The sequence below is a fragment of the Grammomys surdaster genome, unplaced genomic scaffold, assembly GCF_004785775.1.
Source record: "Grammomys surdaster isolate TR1022 unplaced genomic scaffold, NIH_TR_1.0 198, whole genome shotgun sequence".
Classification (NCBI taxonomy): domain Eukaryota; kingdom Metazoa; phylum Chordata; class Mammalia; order Rodentia; family Muridae; genus Grammomys; species Grammomys surdaster.
The window spans coordinates 2,801,203-2,822,544 of NW_021604643.1; the positions used below are offsets into that span (position 1 = coordinate 2,801,203).

A 21,342-nucleotide genomic window follows, 5' to 3' on the forward strand; every position below is an offset into this window, starting at 1 on the left:
ACAAACCTCCTTCAACAAAACCACACCTCCTAATCTTCCTCAAATTGTGCCATTCCCTGATGACAAAGCATTCAAATGTATGAGCCTATAGGGGCCATTCTTATTCAAACCATCACAGAAACTCTCACAATTTAGAGAATTTTAAAATGAATATGTTTCCCCTCCCATTTTCCTGAATAAATGATGATGAAGGAATAACAAATGTATATTTGGGTAACTTAAAGGGATATAAACTGTTTGTCCATTGTGCACACCCTGCAATATATTTTTGAGGACACAAGAGCTTGTTTGGGTAAGAAAGTGGTATACTTATCTAGAGTAACCCAGGCATATGTTGTATATTTCCATTTCATATGCTCATTGTTGTTTCTAGGAACTTAGTCAGGCATGCCTGGACACCAATGGAATAGCATTATTCAGAGTGAAAATACAGATGTAACTGTAAATATTTAAGCTGTGCACACATGTGATTTCTCCAGTTCTAATATGCCCAAGTTACCATTGGCCCCTTGGTGAGCTCCATCCCATGAGCACATGTACATTGACACCATTCTGTATACAAGGCTTTTCCCATAACAGAGATCTCAATGGGATTGACTACAAATATGTGAACTATGACCAGTATGTGTGATTTCATCCATGAATGCTACTTTAACATGGATTTCTAGCAAGGAGATCTAAGCCAGTACAAAGACCACTTTTATCGGGATCTTAGGAACTGATGAGGCTATTCTCATTTCATTGCTGGGTGACATCATTAATTTCTATCCTCTTTGCTCTGACTATCTCAGGTATAAGACAATTATGTCAGTAACGCATCTGGAAACTTAGAACACTTAAATATATTAAAAATTAATGGTTCTTTTGAGGTCTCAGGCTTCTGAATCTCATTCACAGTAGACTCTGCAAGTGGCCCCTGACGTCTGCCAGAGACAGTGAAACAGTGTAGGCTTCTGTTAACTCATTCATCTCATCAGATGTTTTGTTATTGATATCATTTCGTCTTTGGTATGTGGGCTATAGGCCATGTCAAGATGGATCTATCAGTTGCACAGCTACCAACTACCATCAGTGATCTGCAGTGGTGGATATAACAGATACGAAATGTAGTACCAGATTTTTTTAAATGATCCAAGTCAGACTAGGCAGAAGCAGAGGTTGGAACATTTCAAAGGACCGCTGCTCACTCCACCACACATGTTTTCCATTGACGGCTGATGTTCTTCAGCTTTCTTAATTACAACTTCAGGCTGTGTCCATCCGCTCCAGGATGCTTATTCCATTTGTGGCTTGCCCGTATCCTGTCCGTTTCCTTCCTTCAGCCCACCTCTCAGCTGCATTAACATTATTCCCAGTCATGATGCATACTACAGGTGCTCACAGCAGGTTAGGGGAAAAAAATAAAATGGAAACTTGTTAACATTGCTTTGTGTTAAGTTGGAATATTTGATGAGGAGAGGCTCACATGCTTGACCAGAAGGGGACAATTGGAAAGATGGGTATTTGTCAGTCTGCAACACTTCTTTTCACGTCATTTCTTTTAGCAAAACTAGTAACTGGCCAGGCATGGCTGAAGAGATCAAAGCAGGATGCATAATTCTACTTTTAACTAGAAATAAAGTTGAGGATACTGTTTGATTGTGAGTCTATTGATTAAGCAGTGTTTATGAAATCTTAGGTTAGACTTCAGTTCATCAGTCAGTCGGGGAGACAAATGTACAAGACTCAGCTGTGAGCAGTACAACCCAACAAAAGCCAGTGAGCATGAGTTGGAGAAGACAGAACAAGTGTGTATGTGCATCTGCATGCCTGTGTCTCTAAGGTCCTAGGAAGGAAGCTGTGTGGGTCCAGAAATGTGCTCAGGAAACTGGAGGGAGGAAAGATACTGGTACTTGGGTCAGTAGAGCAGGGTAAACACTGTATGCTCAGGGCCCAGAGTGGTGGCAACTACTTCTTTTTCTCCTTCTCCTCCTCCTCCTCTTCCTCCTCCTCCTCCTCCTCCTCCTTCTTCTTCTTTCTCCTCCTCCTCCTCTTCCTCCTCCTCTTCCTCTTCCTCCTCCTCTTCCTCTTCCTCCTCCTCCTCCTCCTTCTTCTTCTTCTTTTGGCTTGATATCCTCTGTGTCATTCTGACGAGTAGTCTCTACCTTTTCTCTCCAAACCCTTCCCCACATCAGAGTCCTAGCATTTGTGGAACTGAACAGGATGCTAGTCTCTGTGCTCTTACTAACAGTAAATCCTCAACAGTCACATGACCACCACACAACTTTTACTTTCTCAGGGACTGAAATCTCCTTCTGACTGTGTCCCTAAAGCAGTACACTCAACATTCACCACCAAAGCACCGAGACTCTCTCTCTCTTTTTCTTTCTCTCTCTCTCTCCCTCTCCCTCCCTTTTTCCTTCATTCCCCCATCTCTCTATCCCTCCATCCTTCTCTCGATCCCTTTAAAATACAGTGAACACTCTCAGATGTCTTGTTTCTTCATTTTTCTGTTTTCTGTGGCCCTCCTCTGGGCTGAATACCTAAGGCATTTTGTTTGCAACCATATTGAGCCTGCAGTAGGTGCTCAATACAATGTGTGTTAAATCCATCAGTGCTAGTGGGGTCTTCGTTATGTTTGAGACATAAGGAAAGAAATCTTGGCATTCATTTCCATTTCCTATGTGTGGGGCTATTCGCTGAGAGGCAGGAGGAATTTAGTGAGTGGTGAATGGCGAGCAAGAGTTGATGTTGCTATGACATTATAGAGTCCCATGTCCCTTCCCTTGTGCTTATTCTGAGTCGTAAGAACCTAGGAAACAGCAACCCTCCAGAGTATTTCAAAGAGATAGACTTGAAAGGAACAATTATATGGGTTGAACCAACATTAGTAAATTATATCAGAAAAAGCTGCTGGCTCCTTTTCCAGTGTGTTTGGACACTGTAGCTCTTGCAGAACAAAATTTCTGCACACAATGAGCCAGGATGTTATGTTTTCAGTCTGCCCCTTGAAGATTCTGTATACAGTTTACTAGGTAGAGTACATGCCTTGGCTTGGTTCCCCTTCTCAAAGCAGCACTGAATGAATCTGTCTATCCTGTTAATTTAGTGAAAAGCATTTAGAGAACCTGTTGTGCATTTCTCACAGGAACATACCTCCAGCTAGCTGTACAGTGGAGCTTGAGTCAGTCCCAGTTGTAGCTGGATTGGCTACTAGGTGCCTGGCCAAGGCAGAAGAGAGTATATATTTTTCAGTTACCCTCTTAAGGTAGATAATGAAATTCAGCAGTTGTTATTTATAGTCTGTTAGTGTACGGTGACAATAAATTAACCCTTATTCTGTTGACATGCTGGATTTTTAAAACCTATCTATGGTATTTATACTAGTGCCCAGTATCCTCCATCCCTATATACCTCTCTTTGTATCTTCTTGGTTACTGCTCTGGGAATGAATGTTTCCTTTCTAGCAGGCAGCAGACCAAATTATTCTTTATTCAATACTGTCCTCATAAGTGTGTAATTCTCCTATCTGCTCACTATTCAGTAATCTGCAATGGCCCTCTCGTTCTTTAGCACTGCAGTGACAACACACATCCTTGCCAGTCAGACATGAATATCGAAGGAGCCTGGAAGAGAGGCTACACGGGGAAGAACATCGTAGTGACTATCCTGGATGATGGCATCGAGAGAACCCACCCCGATCTGATGCAAAACTATGTGAGTGTTTGCTGTGGTCCACAGTCCTCCCTCCTTGGAAGCAGAGAACTCCTGTTGGGATGGTCCAGGCGTGGGAAAGCTGCTGGCAAATGTGGTGGGAGATATGGCAGGCTCTGTGAGGTTTTGTTTTTTGTTTTTTGTTTTTTTGTGTGTGAAAGGTGAGCTCTTTTGGCACAAGGATCATGAAATAACATTTTTCTCTCTGATTTCCCATGCCTTTGATGGGATGGCCTTCAAAAGGAGAGCCATTAGGTATTAGAAACCCTTCCACCAACACCATCTGTTATCAACCACTTCCACTCTTCTCAATAATTCTGCCAGGCAGCATACAGTCTTTTGTAGAAAAGTTCAGACTGAAAACTTTTCTTCAGTTATTCTTCCATTTTTTTTCTTCCCTATGTTTTTTTTTTAAAAAATCTATTTTTTAAAAAAATTGAGATTATAATATAATTACATTACTTACCCTTTCCCTTTCCTTCTGCAAACTTCCCATGTAACCCTCCCTGCTCTCTTTCAAAGTCATGACCTCTTTTTCACTGATTGTTGTTACATATATACATGTATATGTATATACATATATCTCTAAAATTACAAATACAACTTTCTCAGTCTGTATAATGTCATTCATAAGTATGCTTTCAGTGCTGAGGATTTAGTATTAGATAAGTAATTGGTGTGTTCTTCCTTAAGGAAAACTATTTCTGTAGCTGATAGCATTCCTTAAAGCCTGTAGTTCTTTGTGTAGAGTGAAGGCCTATGGACTTACCCAGTCTACTTTGGTGTATCTATTGTTGTCCTTGTTCAGCTCCTGCTTATGCAGCTATGTTAATGAGAGTTTATGCATGTAGCTTCTCACATTACTAGGAGACAGTCTCACAGTAATCCTGATCAACTCTCTGATCCTCTGGTTCTTACAATATTTCTTCCTCCTCTGCCCCAGTACTGCCTGAATGTTTCCTGAGCCCAAAGTATAGACGTCATTTTGTAGATATACTCACTGAGACCAGGCTCCACACTTCTGCACTTTGATTGGTTGTAGCTTTCTGTAATGGTCTCTGTCCATTGCAAAGAGGCTCACTTCTTGTTTGCCTCCTGGTACTATATATCCATCCATCCTAGAGGTGAAACTGAAGATTCCTTTAGCTCTGTTTTGAATGGGAGTCAGTGGTTAACCTCACCCTGTGGCTGAGTACACTCAGATGAATGCATGCCTCTTTGCAGCATAGAACTTAAAGCCTCACTCACTTCAGATATAGGTGAAGTAGCGAAAGTCTGGAGATTGAAGTCAGTTATTCTGGGTGAAATAGGAGATCAGAACTATAGTTGTAGAAAGGACATCTGTCTTGTCACATGCCAGGAGGGCTCTCTGTGTATGCTTCTACCTGCTGCAGACTGGGCTTCAGTAAGTGAAATTCATGTCTACCTAATTATGATGGCATTTTTTGCCTCTGTTATGTTTTCATTCTGAAAGAACATTATGTAGGATTACCTGTTCAGTTATTAATGAAGCTGCTATCCCAATTCTTACTTGGTTGCCAGGAAAAACATTCTTTATTATTCAGACCAAAGACTTGAACTTCTGTCTGATTTGTTTCATATGCAGACTACAGAGCAGTCTATTTGATGCCTCTGTTTCCTGTGAGTAAAACTGTTAAGGTATATTTGAGTCACTCATTCCAAAGTACTTCTAGCTCTGACACCCAGTAAGAGGAGCAGGGCGCCTGTGTGCAGAAAGCCAAACCTAATACCATTATATGTACCATGTATGGTGCTAAATTCTACAAAACATTTCAAACTCTGCAGACTAAACTGTATTTTCAGAAACATAAGAATTCAGTAAAGGCTGGAAGCAAAGATAATATTGGCTTTTATTAACATTGGGCATAGAGGCAATCATGAAGCATGGGGAATTAATAATATTCTGGAATGGGCAAAGTGCAGGAATAAAAAATTAAACTGTAGAAGTGACCCTGTGAGTTCTCTGGAGTATTCTGGAACTTTTTTCCTAACCATTTTTGAAAGCAAACAAATAAATCCAACTTTGGCTTCAGAGGTTCTGTTTTCTCATTTTAAACCTTAGGTTAGCTTTGCTCATCATTTGGGCTGTTCTCAGAGCTGTAGGATAATAGTAGGAGTCTGACTTGAAGGCTTTTATGGAATAGATATTGTGCCTGAGACAAGACTAATGCTGTGTAATACAGATCCCAGGAAAGCTGATAGAATAAACATCTAATGTCTTAGCTGGCTTGTCACTTATGCGAGAATTGGGTTTTTTTTCTAAAAAAAATTCACTAAAACATGATAAAGATTACTGCAAGCTCAGGATTGATATACATATATATGTATATATATTACTGCTTCTAGATATTAGGAAAGTGCTTAGAAAATGTGAAATTCAGGGCATCTCTGTAAGATAAGTATCTCATAAACTGGGTCACTCTGGGTAAGAAGTGGAAAATCATTTGGTCTATACAGACTATATCACCTTAAAGGGATAATACAGCAATGATTATTATTGAACCAGCAGTCTCTTCCTAAGGTGTCTGACATTAGTGAACCATGAGTATATTCATTAACCTAATTACTCTCTTGCAGAAATGCATTTAAGGAAGCAGGAGCTTTCGAGATACCTCTAACTACAGTCTGTTTCCCCTCTCTTCTTCATGGTCACAGGATGCTCTGGCAAGTTGTGATGTGAATGGGAATGACTTGGACCCGATGCCTCGTTATGATGCAAGCAATGAGAACAAGTAAGATTCAGAGGAGGGCTGGCATGTGGCTCTGCTCTCTGCTTATGCTGAGGGAAGTCATCTCTTCAAAACTCTTGGTAACAAATGGGTCTTTAGATCACAACAGGAGAAACAGGTATCTTTTTACTGAAGTTTCTAAATAAGAAACTAGAATTGTCTATATAGGAAAAAGTGGCTGCTGGCAGAGCCCTGGGGGATAGCTCAGCATCTCCAAATCTTAGAGATGGAAGTGTAAAGGTGTTACCTCCTGAAATAATTAGTCCATAACACATTTTAGAGATAAGTGTGCTGGGGGAGGGGGGAGAGGGAACAAAACAAGAGTAATTCCCAAAGTTTCACTTACTGTTAAATCCAACATATATGTTTGGACATTGGAGTTTTGGTCACAGATTGGGTTTTATACCAGGGCACATATTCAAAGCATTATTGCCAGGCATTGGGCTGCATTCTCTTTCCTATCCCACTTCCTAATGAAGAGGCCCAATGTCTCTCCCCACATAGTATGGTAGTTTTTAGTTAATAAAAATGAAAATGAAGATCCATTGGATTGCAGAATCTTTATCATTCAGTGGGTAAGTGGCAATGATTTTTCCCACCTACAAAGATCATCACCAGATATTCTTGGTCACTAAACCACATTAGATCTCTTCCTTCCCATACTTCAAAGCTTTCCTGAGAAAAATGTTAAAATTTAGAAAATGTCATGTGACTTTTTCTTAACATGTTTGACATGGGGCCACAGAAATGCAAAGAGGACTGCTTTGGCCATATATAGGGTGATATTGCAATTCACTATTTTTTTTTGCAGGAGATTTTCTTAGGTAGCATTTGGATAAGTCAAAAAGCTTGGATAAAACCAGATGACCCAGGAAAACTTTCTATTGCTTTCTTCATCTACAAAGACCTTTCAATGAGAAACTGTAGAAATATGCCATTTGTTAATATCAACAATCAAATGAATATGACAAATAGGGTCTCTGGTGAAAACAGTAATGCATAAATTGACATAAGTAGATTTTACTAGAGCTTCCTTCCAAACAAAAAGAGAAGGAAACTAAGTTATAGCTCATAGACTTCTTTCAGACGTGATCTTTATTGCCTAGATTATAATGTTCCATGAACGTCACATAAGCTGTAAGAATTTTAGGCAACATGAGCTGATTATATTTTTTTTTAGCCCAATTACAAGCCAATGTGAAATGACTTGAATCATTTAATATTTAGGGATGTACTCTTGTGTTACTAGGGGGGAGATATGAGAAATATCTGTCCTTCAGTGTTTGCTTTGAATTTAAAATCTCTCTAAAATAATCTTTAAAACAAAAAACAATATACTGCTAGTACCTCTCCACACCCTGTTCTGCTGTCATGTAGCATAGGCATTCCCAAGAAACCAACAGCACTTGGTAGAATCCCAAACATAGAGAAAGGACAGACTTGACATCCATAGCATGCACAAATGTCATTGGCCATGCTGCACATGTCATTAAATGGTAGCCTAGTTCTGGATGCGTTAAAGAGATGAATGTATCAAAATTCTAATAAGGTGGTTCTTTACTTTGGAAAGAACCCAAGTTATAATTATTTCTCTTGCAAACACAAATATCCCCATTTACTCTCACACTCTACATGGAAGAAAATGATAAATGCTAAAACCGAAAGGATAAAACAGAACAGCAACACTGAGGGAAAGTACAAAACAAACAGAGAGCTAAGCAGAAAGAAAAGTGTGCAAGAAGGCCCCCATGTGAAATGAAAGGAAGGCAACCTGAGAGCAGGCAGAAGCTGAAGGGTCACTGGTGTTACCACGTGTAGAACATTATGTCCTAAGATGGGAGCTGTGTGTTTCTGTGCTCCTACATATTCAGTTTCTCTGATGTGTTTTGTTTTGTTTAGTGTAATTCACCTAGAGATTCTAGGAGAGAATTGCACATAAATAAATGCCAATTCCACATATGCTCAGCATAGTCCCTAATGCATCAATCATGCTGAAAAAAATCTCTTTGTCAAAACAAGTATTATAGCAAAGCTGACTGTAATATGCCTATTTGCTACATTCATCACATAAATGTTTGCGGAGAGAAAAGAGGAATGGAAAATGGAAAATGTCTAGCTAGATCAGGTTAATGCCCAATCTCCTCCTTTAGAATGTGAATGTACAGATATGCTGTGGGTAAGAATGGAAGACCAATGGGTTGAGCCCTGTAGCTAATTATGTCTAAAATTGATCCCTTAGCTAGTTATATCTAAAACTACCTACGTTAACTTTTTGCCTTGAAATGAAGTGGTGATGGTGACCATTATCAAAGGTGTGTGTGCTATAACAATGTGGACCCAGTGTGTCCGTATGTAAGAAAGCTAGCTCTTTGAGTATTAGTCTTACAGGTGATTTGCAGAGTTTTTTTCTTTTTTGTCTCTTCAAGACAGAGTTTCTCTGTGTAGCCTTGGCTGTCCTGGCATTCACTCTGTAGATCAGGCTGGCCTAGAACTCAGAGATCTACCTGCCTCGGCCTTCCAAGTGCTAGGATTAAAGGCATATGCCAATATCACCCAACTCTATCCTTTTAAACCTATATGCTTAGATATAGTAGTGAAATAATGTAGATTGCTAATGGCTTGAATTTGGAGACTTGCTTTTAAACTTGGCCATTCTCCAGAACTTTTGCTATGAATCACTGGAGTATTGCTCCTTCTGGAGTGCTCCAGTGTATCCCAATTTGACCCATTCAAAGACAGGGTCACTTCACTTCATTGAGTGAATGGGAGTTTGACTGATGGGTGGTACCAGCTTTGTGCAAGATGTATGCCAATAGTTGTTGTCTTTTTAAAAAGTTTCTGGTTGAAATAGAATTACATCACTTTCCTCTCCCTTTTCTCCCTCCAGCCCCTTCAAGATTTCTTCCTTGCACCCCTCCCATATAACCACCCACTTTCAAGTTGATAACTTCTTTTTATTATTATCGTTCCACCCGTGTGTGTATATGTGTGTGTGTGTGTGTGTGTGTTTGGTTTGTGTGTCCATGTGTGTGTGTTCCCTCTTGGCTAGCTAAGAACATCCATTCTAGCATTAATGGTTAAAATACTTCTGGTCAATAGACCATACTGTCAGATGCTGTGGATGGATATGTCTTCAAGCATGGATCCAGGAGTAGGTAATTCTGCTTAGACAAGGGTCTCATCATATCATCAAACTGGGGCTAAAAGTAGATTCGTAGTTGAGAAGAGATAGTGAAACTGGGCTTACTATGATTAGCTTTGGTTCCAACTACCTTGAACTTCACTACTAAAAAATAATACATGGGAAGTAGCATAGCCGGATTCCCTCTAAAAAACAAATAACAGTACACTATGTAAAATGCAAAACTGCATGCTGGGTACAGCTCTTACTACTGTAATCATATGTTCTCTTCACTTTTCTAACTCCTTACAATCAGGTAAAATTAAAATGATCTCAAAGGATGTGTGCATATGAACATTTCAAATCTAAATTAAGTATAGGAAGCTCTATCTCCAGGGTTAAAGGTTGAGCTATAGGCTGTTCTGCCTCTGAGGGCCAGAAGCTTTGGCTTACCCAGGCCTCAGTGCAGCAATGGCTTTGTTAGTTTTACTTTTAAAAATCCTCATTTACTTATACATTTTAATTAAAATAGAATCCTATCACTTTCTCCTTTTCTCTGTCCAGTACCTCCCTTGTTCTTGCCCTCAAAACCATAGCCTCCTGTTTCTCTGATTCTCAGTGTTTCACATGTATGTATACACAAATACATAAATACTGCCAGCTGGATCTGTTTTGTTGTTTACGTATGGTTTCAGGGCTGACTACTTTGTGTGGAATAACAATAAGGGAGGTCATCCTTGGAAAGGCTAATTCTCCCTCTACCAGCAGTCACTGCTTGCCTGTAGCACTGGTTTGTTTAGGGGGCGGGACTCTGAGAACTTTTTCTCCTTCCATGTTAACATGTCCACTGACGATATTACTATTGCTCTGTAGCCATTTCTAGGAGAGCCTGTTTCACAGTGGACTTCCTGGAATTCTGGTTCTTTCAGTCTTTATGCTCCCTTTTTCTGTTGTTCCCTGAGCCACAGTTGCAGAGGATGTGATACAGATGGATCTGGTGGGGCCTGGTTTCCCTTGGTTAGTTTATATCTGAATTGTGTCAAGTTGTGACTGTCTGTGGTAGTCTCCATTGGCTGTAAAGAGAAGGTGCTTTGATGAGTGCTGTATGCAAGTGATTTTACATGAGAAATATATAAACAGAGGAGGGGATTCACTGGGGTTGGGGAAGAAAGGTCAATATGACAGTAGAAGGAGGGACAAGGGACAAATAATACCATGGCTGTTTTAGTAAAGCCTTAAGGAATCATTATTTTATAATTACCCCCAAATTGTATACAAAGTGTATGAATATGCATGTATACATATACATATGAGGCATAACTTCCTATATAAATATACATTTATATAGGAAGTTATGCCTCTTGGCTGGCAGTGCTCCCCATAATAATCATTTGTGGGACTAACACAAATCCCAAGTACAAGAAGCCTCCATTAGAATGGTTGCTCAGAGTAGTCCAAGTGACTCCCAAAACAGTATAGACTAGTGATGTAACCTTTAGTTGCCTCTCAGGTGTTGAAGGTAAGCTCCTATTGGTGAACACACCACACTCTTGAGACCCAGTACTTAGATATTCCAGCTGGATCTAACCTGAAAGCCTCCATTCTTCAGTCTAGTTTCAATGGTAGCAGAAAATATTATGCAAGCTGCCAAGCGAGGGAAGCAATTAATTAGCTATAAGATGATTAAGGAGAGAAGTTTCCATTTTAAGAAAGTCTGAATATGAAAGTTGAGGCATATGCTATACTGATCACCTTGCATGATCAGACCAATTGGTTGGCAGTGTATTTAGAATTCCCTAGTACTTAGCTGCATTTGTTCATTTTTTAATGATTACTTGTCTAAACTACATGGGTAACTATGGTGATGAAATTTATCTTGATTGTTAGTAGATTGAATTGGGAGTGGACTTCATAGGGAGCCAATGGCTCAAGGGTTATCAATATCAATAAAATATAACCCAAAATATACACAAACCCTATCTTAGACTTACATGATTATGATTGGTGCCAAAGCTTTGAAGTGAAGGACATCACCTCAGAAGTACAAAGCTATGTAGTTCCTTTTTCTCACCGTTCTTTCAGTGCCCAAATGGTGATATGTTGAATCTGTGTTATTGATGATAAAGAAATAACATCATAAGCAGAGATTAGAAACACCTGCCTTCTGCTCCCGATTTGCCTTAAGTCATTGTGGCTTGCATTGCTGTGGAGTTAGAACAGAGTGCCTCCCTACAAATGACACAGTCTCACAGTCCCCTGGCATTTCATCTCTCAACTCCTATTTCAGTAAATGCATTATTGATGACTGAGTTAGAGCAACCCTTCCCTAGGTTGCCTCCTGGTAAATGGTCTCTCTGCTTAAGCTGTGGCAATGTGTGTGACAGAAGATGATATCATTTTATTATATTGGGTGTGTGATGTGTGGCTTCAGAATCCAATTGCTCTGCAAAAGAAACCAACCTAAAAGTTAAGATTCATTTTCTTAAATGAATAGGACTTTTTAAATTTTCTTTTATTATCTTTTATTTTTGAGACTTAGTCAAAAAAGATAGACATACATTTTCTTTAGTTCTTTATTCTTCCACACATTTTTTGTGGTTTTAAGAATGTCAGTATGGTACAGAAACCAATGTGTGTGTGGCTCTTTATTTCTTAGTTCTGCACAGCTGTTGCCAGGAGATAGTATTCTAATGCAAAAGCCAGTGCATTTAGATTATAGGAGAAATATAGTAGCTCAGTGCTAGACTAAAAAACCCCACAATGTAAGATCTGTGACCATACCAAGTTGGAGCATTAGTAATTCTTTATACCATAAATTTAACCAAAGTATTAGTTATCTATAAATTAGGAGAACAGATAAAACTTACTGAAGAAGAGGAGGGTTGTTACCAATGTTTACATTGCCTTTCTACATAGTTTTTAATATATTCCTTTAATATTTTCAAGATAACAGCTCCATCTAGTAGTTGCTTGGTCTCTGAGTATCAAATAAACTCATGTTTAATAACATTGACTGAAAATATAATTCCTAGAGTCTTCACATTAAGAATATTTTACACTTTTTATATACAGCTGCTGTAGTCTGTTCAAGCTGCTGTAACAATGTGCCTTAGATTAGATAATCTACAAATAAAACAGATAGAAAAAAGAACAGAAAAAAAATTTAATACGCAGATCTTGGAGAATAGATAGTCTAAGATCAAGGGAACAGTGAATTTAGTGTCTGCAGCAGGTCCCTTTCTTATGAAAAAGCACTTTCTGCGTGTGTTGACATTGCCAAAGGGACAAGCAGACCCCTTTGAGCAAGTTTCATAAGGACACTAATACTAATTGCTGGGACACTAGTGTTCTCTGCATCTCTGAAGACCTTAAATGCTTTCAGATGGCTCTAGGAGAGACCTCCCAGAAACTGCTTGTTCTAGCTCAGTATTTAGCACTGTTGACTCCCTGACCTCTGTCTGTTTCTCTGAATGTCCTTTGAGTGAACTGCTTTAGCCAGAATGAAAGACCTCAGAGTTCTGGGGTAGACCTGTAACTGACACAGGTGTATGTCTGTCCTTTATTTAACTTGCTGTCTTGTAGAGCAAAAGAGAAAATGTTCAAATACATCTGAGGACAAAAGTAATTAAATTTATGAGAGTCATTTAAATGGCTGTTTATTCTTTAATGAAGGTTGAACAAATATGGAAAGTGGTTATCTAACCTCAAATTCCTATAGAGCTGTTACCTGACGTATAAATATTCATCTTCATAAAAATTACATTAATTATTCCGGGGCTTGTAGTCATGCTAATGCAACCTTCAAACTCTTCTGTTGTGCTCTTTGTCAATTTCACTATTTTCTCCTCTAGGATTTGGTGACTTACTGTCTTGGGACTCTCAGTAACAGTTTTTGATAAAGCATCTCATTGATGCTATAAGTTTAAATGAAGTTTGGGTGTAATTTATGCGAGCCCCATGTACTGTTGACATGAATAATTAATAGTTGCTTAAATTTAAATTTCTTATTTAAAAAACAAACTCACAACTTCCTAGGGCTCTAAAGCAGATGGAAATTGCACTATGGGAAGAGTTAAGTATCCTTTTTAAATAATGAATTAAGCATTTGAGGAGGGTTTCCAGACAGGTGTATTTATTTATCGTTCTGTTTTAATCTCCTCCAGCCTCCTCCTTTGCATGCCTATATTTTCTGCTATCTCCTTCCACCCAGAAATATGTATGATCATAGAGCATGAAGACCTTGTGAGGTGAGGGGTAGGAGAGTCTTGGTGGCCTTACTAAGAATTAGCAAAGGGTCCAAGAACTCTCAAAGTGGATTAGCTGGCAAATCTCATGAGAGATTCTGAAGAAAAAGGTCAGCTGAGGCGAGACAAACTCTTTTATGACGTGTACATCGTTATTATATGACCTGTACAACTAATAGGATCAACATTATGCTCAAAGAGTTTTGCAGAATGATCCTGAGTGAGGTAACCCAGACCCAGAAAGACATGCATGAGATGTACTTACTGATAAGTTGATATTAGCCATAAAGTAGAGGATACCCACGCTACATTCCTCAGTCTTGTAGAATATTCACGTTAAGATCACTGAGATCATTAAGATGGCTGCATTGTAATTTTTATCATACTCTTCCATGTTAAAGGACTCAAGTTAGAATTTTGTCATTATAAGGTAATAGAGGTGCTATATTTTGAATTGTGTATTAATTCTGTTACAACAGAAGCTTCCTATTCTCTGTGGATTAGATATTAATAAATATCTTTAGTTATCAGAAGGTCCCTCAGTAAAGAAGACTGGACGATAGAGGACAAAATCATCCTGCTTTGACAGCATGCTTAGGTACCAAACAGCTCGTAGCCCATTGCCACTAAATCTGTGACCTTGGAGGAACATCCTTCTAAGACTTACCCTGTATTGCAGTTCATCTTAAACTAGAAATACCCTATATGTCTACCTTGTTATGTTTGGTTGTATTTGGTTACTATGTAAACATAAACTAATAAAAATAGCACCTTTGCACCATGTCTATTCACCATCCACAGCATCTCACATTCAGCAAATGTGCCCATCCCATCGTTACTGAGTGACAGGCTGGCTTTGAGCTCATTTATTCTCACAGAGTGTATTCACTCACATAGCTTAATTAGTCAGTAGAGGAAAAGCTGATGTCTAGGTTGATCACAACCTCACAGATTTGTCATGACCAGAATGTAGCGCTGTGTTCACTGAGAACTTGGTACCCATAGTTCTGCTTCTTCAGAGAACAGGAGCAAAGATCTCTGATATCACATGGACCACTGTGGCTTGGAATAAGGGGCAAAGGTCATTTGTTTCAATAAATGATTGTATAGATCTGGCCCACAATTCTATTTATTCAGTTGAAATAAATAAAGGGAACTCTAGTGAGTCCATAGGATATTTATTTAAAGATTATAGAAAGTTAACTATGGTAAATTGCAGGCACAAAAGAGACAGACACAGAACTAGAAAAACTGTGTGATTGGGGAAAAGGAAGGAAGGAGTGAAGGAGGGAGGGAGGGATAGAAAAAATAAGGAATGTAGGCAGGGCAGAAAGTTGGCTGCCTTTAGGGTTGGTCTGATTGGATGGTGAAGCTGGAGCTTGGGTCTGTCAACATTCAAAAAAAAAATCTTACTAGTGCATACCAACAGCTTTTGAAAGTGAAACTTAATGAGTACCACCTGATCACAATTCAAGTAAAAGTTTTCTGAAAACGATGTGAACATGCCATATGTATGAATGCTAATATTATTACCGGAGTTTATCTGAAGTAAGTACTTCAGGTCTGGAGAAATGGCTTAGCAATTAAGAGTACTGATAGCTCTTCCAGAGGACCCAGATTTGATTTCCAGCACCCACATGGCTGCTCACAACCATCTGTAACTTCAGTTCCAGGGTATCCAATGTCCTTGTCTGACCTCTTTAGGTATTAAGCACATGATGCACAGACATAATCTATATACATAAAATTTAAATATTATTATTTAAAAGTAAGTACCAAAACAAAATGTCAACCTAATTCCCAGAGGCCACTGGAATGATTTTCACATTGCTCTATTTGGAGAGCAGACTCTGAGGCTGGAGTCGCATGAAGTAAAAGTCACTGACCCAGTGTTTTTGTCTTTGGGTGAAGAACTTTATGAGTGCCTTGGAAATGTGGGCTGTGAGTGAAAGATTCTCTGTAAAAGACTTAGCCCAAGGAGTACCTGGTAATGATATCTTAAGGACATGTTCTCCCTCAGAGAATAGTACAAGTTTCCTTCATTGCCTATAAGTCACTGACCAGCTCTCAGGAACAGAGCATGACAGGCTCTCTTGCATACCCTCTTCTTTATTTTCATCTCATACTGCCATTGCATGAATCTAAAAGTGACCTTTGTTACAATAGTTTACGTCTTCCTATTTTTGGATACCCATACTCCATCTGCATATAATTTACATATGCTAGTATATGCATTTGAATTTGCATGAATTACAGATAAAATTCCTTGTGGTGACATCCTGAGCTGAGATTAGCTGACTGCTCCAGGTTTCCTGTGACCTTCTTGCTTTGGGTTGGCATTTTCTCCTTCAGAAGTTCATCCTCAGAGGATCACACCCCCTCCCACACCTGTCCCAATTACCAAAAATAGGATCCTCTTTTCTCCCTGGTCCTCCAACTCTGATGTATCAGGTTGTTGTGTATGCCTTCTATCCCTTTCATTTTCCATCCTCCTGATATCATGATCTTCCCAGAGATAACTAGTGTTGTCATCATGCCAAAAGAGCAGCACACAATGGTCTCTCATGTTCCACCCTGTCTTGACATCAGTGCCTTGTTACTGATACCAAGTGACCTCATTTGAACCTGAGTGGTTTAAATTGTGACCTGAATGTTAACTTTATAGACTGTCAGAATGTCATAAAGTTCACTGTATTTATGTTTCCCTCTCAGAGTTATGATAGAATGCTTTAATGTTTACAAAAGAATGGGAAGTATTTGATTTTGGAGTTGAAACAAGCACCTTTTTTTTCCCCTAATTCTCATCTACCTGTCTAATATATCACACAGGGAAAGTGATAGGCAGTGGAGAGGAAGAGATCAGGGAAATAAGGGACTTGAATTTGCTGAAATGTAATTCAAACGGAAGCACCAGGCTCCACATTGGGGAACCCTGTCAGAACTAGCTCTAGTAACTATCTTGCATTTCCTTCTGGTCCATGTTGAAGTCCAAGGGGTGGGGCTACCCAGGCTCTCCCATTGGTATTGTAGTTCTTCCCACTGCAGAGATACCTCGGTGACTCTGGCTTCATTTTCTCATAGACTGGATTAAGATCAATGTGCTTCAGCCTCTGAGGGATGTGGTACTGGTGACATTGTAATAGTAGAACAACAAATGCATATTTGTATACTTGACATTCATATTGTTAAATTTTTTATGGCCCAACATGCAAATAGGAACAGCTATTTGAGAAAGCTGTTTCAAGTTATGTTGATGTTCTTTATTTCTTATCTGTTCATAGCTGCCTTTTTATATATCAATCTATTCCATTTATGGTCTTCCAAAGTTTTGCTTGTTTCTATGAGCTTCTTCGTGAATCTGCACTGTCAAACCTATTTCAATTATAAGGGATACTAAGTCATATTTAATGCATCCTGGTTGAAAGAGAAGACCCATTGTTCTTCATATATCTGTCAAGACTTACTTTTCCTTTGTCTTTACAGTGATATTAAGCTATGAAAGAACTTTGTTAAGAATGTTACCCATATCTTAAACTCACATAATGTTCAGCTTAAAAGATTGATGGGTTTCTGAAATTTATATAGATAGTACGTATTTGTACACTTCTAAGGCATATATTTGAAATGAAAAAAAGAAAAATGCTTTTGGGTGAGGGAGGCCCAAATAATTCCTAGGTAAATTTCATTTTAAAATTGTGTAATACTTCTACACACTGAGAGAATTTATTAAGACATATATACTCTCAAAAAACACAGGCCTATGCTGAAACATGGGCAAATATCATATGCTGATGTTTGAAGTTAGCTGTGATGTTTTTAATGTATACACACTGCTCATTAAATTTTCCTGTGAGCATTTCGGTAGTTCTGATAAGTTTGATGTGTGATTTGAATGGAGTAGAGGATAACACTGTACCCTGAAGAAGCTTTAGCTGGTTTAGCCAGGAAGCCATGCAGTGAAGGCTAACAAGGACATTGTGTGTTTTTCATGAGAGAAGACAAAGAGCAAAGCCTTGATACTACTTAGTAGCATTAGTCTGTCCATCATCTCTTAGATGTATCTCACCTACTCAAGAATAGAAGAGTAGTCTATGAAGGAAATGATTTATTGGTTACAAATGGCCTATAGTTTACAAAGCACTTTTATACATATTCTCATATGTCCAGTAAAAATTCATGTCTCATAGGCAAGCTAGATTTAAAAATGTGTGTGTGTGTGTGTGTGTGTGTGTGTGTGTCTGTCTGCTCTCTCTCTCTCTCTCTCTTTCTCTCTCTCTCTCTCTCTCTCACACACACACACACACACACACACACACACACACACACACGAACACACACACCAGCATCTCAGTTCTGTTCTGCATGATAAATTCTTTGCTTGTGAATCATGGTAAAAGCCAAAGATTTCTTGGATATGGTTATTGAAATTTTTGGAAACTGCCCATTTCCCACTTCCATACTTCCCTTGCTGTCATCCAGGGTCATGTCACCTGAATTCTAAAACCCAATAGCACCTGCCCCCACCGGCTGGCCATCTCTCCTCAAAATGTCAAATTAGAACTGCTACAAAATCTTATACATTTTGACCAGGGATATGATAATTAAAGGTTGAAACTTTTATGCATAGAGCTCTTTTGTGAATGAAATTATTTTAAAATTGTGTAAAATTATTGTTAGGCTTTGAGGGTAAGATAAGGTAGACTTGGTAGGCTTGGATTTCACCCTGCAAGTGTCTCCTTATAAATGCAGATATTCAAAACTCCCATGTCTGAAGTACTTCTTGGTTCTAAGGATTGTGGATGAGAATGGCACCAGAGGCCAAGTAAATTATCACTCATGTGAGGACTTGTTATTGTTCCTTTATTCTCTTTGCCTCCTCTATCTACCTCTCTCCATCCCCATGTCTGTCTTGCCTCACTGTATTTTTCTTGATTGAAGATAAGATCTATAGCTTATAAATGCTCGAGCACTTACATAAAGCTCATCTCTCCCTCGGTGGTATCCCTAACGACTTTGCATACCCCAGTATCTTTTCAATAAACTACTTTTCCACCTAACTCAGTCATTCCAAGATACCAGAATTTAAATATTTTAAGTATTTTCTCTGAAGGAAGTAAAGTAAAAGAAAATTCACATCATTTATGAAACTGATTCTTGCCCCAAATTCATGTTCTTTGTGTCTCATGAGACATCCTAACTCAGAGCAGCTATTGGGTACAGCTTCTAAACATAGTGTTCATAACTTAAAGTAACTCATAGTGTAACTGTACTTCATTTATTAAAATAAATGTAGTGCTTATGAATAATGAACAATTTTTTAATTCATGAGAACAATTACAGTTCAGTTATGAGAACTTAATGCTTATTTTGTAGCATGCTGTTTCCTTCTGAAAAGAATTTTTGTAAACCTTCCAAGTCCATGTCACTGCTTTAGTTATAAATGCTTTAGTTTAAAAATGAAACTACTGATATACTTCTACTAATCTTTTATTCAACTAATATGGTACCGGGAAATTGGGTAGAATGTGACTTAGAATACATGGGCTTTCCAAACCTGCTTTTCTGGACTCTCACTTACATATCTTAATAGGCCTCAGATTGCTGAAGTTTAGATGGGGTGGGTGTGACTTTCTTTTCCTCCGTCAAACTGTTTTTCTAAACAAAACAAAAAAAAACCAAACAAACAAAAACTAAAAACAAAAAAACCTATATTTTAGGAACTTATTTTAAAACCTCTATTTTATAGTGAAATTCATTTTAGAGTTGAACTTGAAATGAGAGGATTCCAATGAATAAATAAATTATCAGCTCAGCCTTAGGAGCCCTAGCAGTGTGCTGTAGAGGAATTGTGCTCCAAAGTACACGGAGAGACTGTGCAAGTGTTAGCATTTGACCACTATCTTGAAAAACGACTGGTCAGACCAAATTAATACTGAGACCATGTCTGTAATTCCCAGGTTTCTCCAGGAAAACATGGGCTTGTTTAGCCACCAACTGGGTTTCCTTTTCTTATCCTTCTTATTTTTATTTTTATTTTTAGGCAAAGAGACAGAATTTCTTTCTTCCCTTGGAGAGTCACCTTTATCTTGAATTCATATTTGAACATATTTCCCCTCTGTCTTTAGAGTGTTAGTCAGCTTTATACTGCTGTAACAGAATACCAGAATTAAACAAATTAGGTGTAGGACAGATCCATTTAGACCGATGACCCTATGGTTTCAATCCATGGTTGCTAGGCTTATTGTGTTTGGCCTGAGGCAAGGCACTGTTTGGTGGCACAATTGTGTGATAGAAGAGTTCTAATCACCTCATGAGGACCAGGAAGCAGAAAGAATGAGATTCCAATATCTGTTTCAACAGTACACCTCCCATCACATAACTTCCTTCTGTAGTCTCTACCTTGTAAAGGTGCATTACTTCACAATAGTGTCCAAGGTCGCTGGCCCATCCTTCAATACACAGCCTATAGGAACACTTAAGATCCAAAAAGCCGCTTCCTAGTGATTACCAAGTTCTTTAGGTATTTGGATCATCTGCAGTGTCATTTTTAGCCTGTCCACCTATGCTCTCTTATATTGCACTCTGTTTTTAACTAGTTGCGCTTGCCCTATCCATTAAAATGTAACATGTTCCTTTCGTACTGTAGACCAATAAATAGTAGTCATTTGATATACATGAGTATTTTTGTTCTAGTATGCTTACATGTTCCTGAATATGCTACTAGCTTAGTATGTCCTGCTGTTACTATTAATTTATTTAGGTGATTTAGTTAAGTACCAACGTTGAGTATTCCAGCTAATGAGTGGAATCATTGCCTGCTCCCTTTTAACTTCTTGAGAAAATAAGAGAATAAAGAAGGGCAATGACATATAAGATCTTTACATTTGGTGGAAAAATCTAAAACCTATGATAGATCATTAGTTTAGTCTTGTTCTAATATTTTGAATATTGTGCTAAAATACCTTAACTGCCTTTTTATTGTTTTTTTTGTTCATTTTAAACATCTGTAAATCAATAAAAGTTGATTTAACAGAGAAGGCCTTCCCTGTATATTAAGTACTTATTAATTGCATGGATTTCCCATAGTTTGAGTTGAGAAGCTACCCACCTTTGGTAGCCAATGTTCTCCATTTTGCTCAGGTTCTTAGCTAGTATCAAATTAGCATGGTCAGGCAGCTGTGATCTTGGGACATCTGTCGATGCAGGTATGGAGAGGTAGCCAGTAATGTCTATTCTCTGAGAATATCTGCCCAGGGGGAACACTGCTAACAGCTGTGGCTGACTCACACAGTGTGAGATGGGAGAGCATGAAGTTCTGAGCTCTTTCAGTTTCCCAAGTTTCTCTATTACTAATTGTCAGAGTTGTAGTCCTAAAAGATGCTGCAGCTCTGCAAGCCCAGGCCAACCCAAAATCCAGCATGAAGGGGGACGCTGGGCATACACCTCCACTGTAGCAGAGGAGCTGTTGGAAGTTCTTAATTGCTAGAGAAGGGTTAATTTTCTCTAAGTTGATACATCAACTACATTTGTGAAA

At 38.6% G+C, this 21,342-nt stretch overlaps 1 protein-coding gene across 1 annotated transcript in view; it reads left to right on the forward strand.

Moving 5' to 3' along the window:
- The window catches only part of Pcsk5 (proprotein convertase subtilisin/kexin type 5), a 409,108-nt gene that overhangs the window by 124,011 nt on the left and 263,755 nt on the right, over positions 1–21,342 (forward strand). The window contains exons 4-5 of the mRNA XM_028770072.1: positions 3,553–3,696; positions 6,370–6,446. Coding sequence (XP_028625905.1) covers positions 3,553–3,696; positions 6,370–6,446 — 221 coding nt within the window. The remainder of the gene's footprint in view (positions 1–3,552; positions 3,697–6,369; positions 6,447–21,342) is intronic.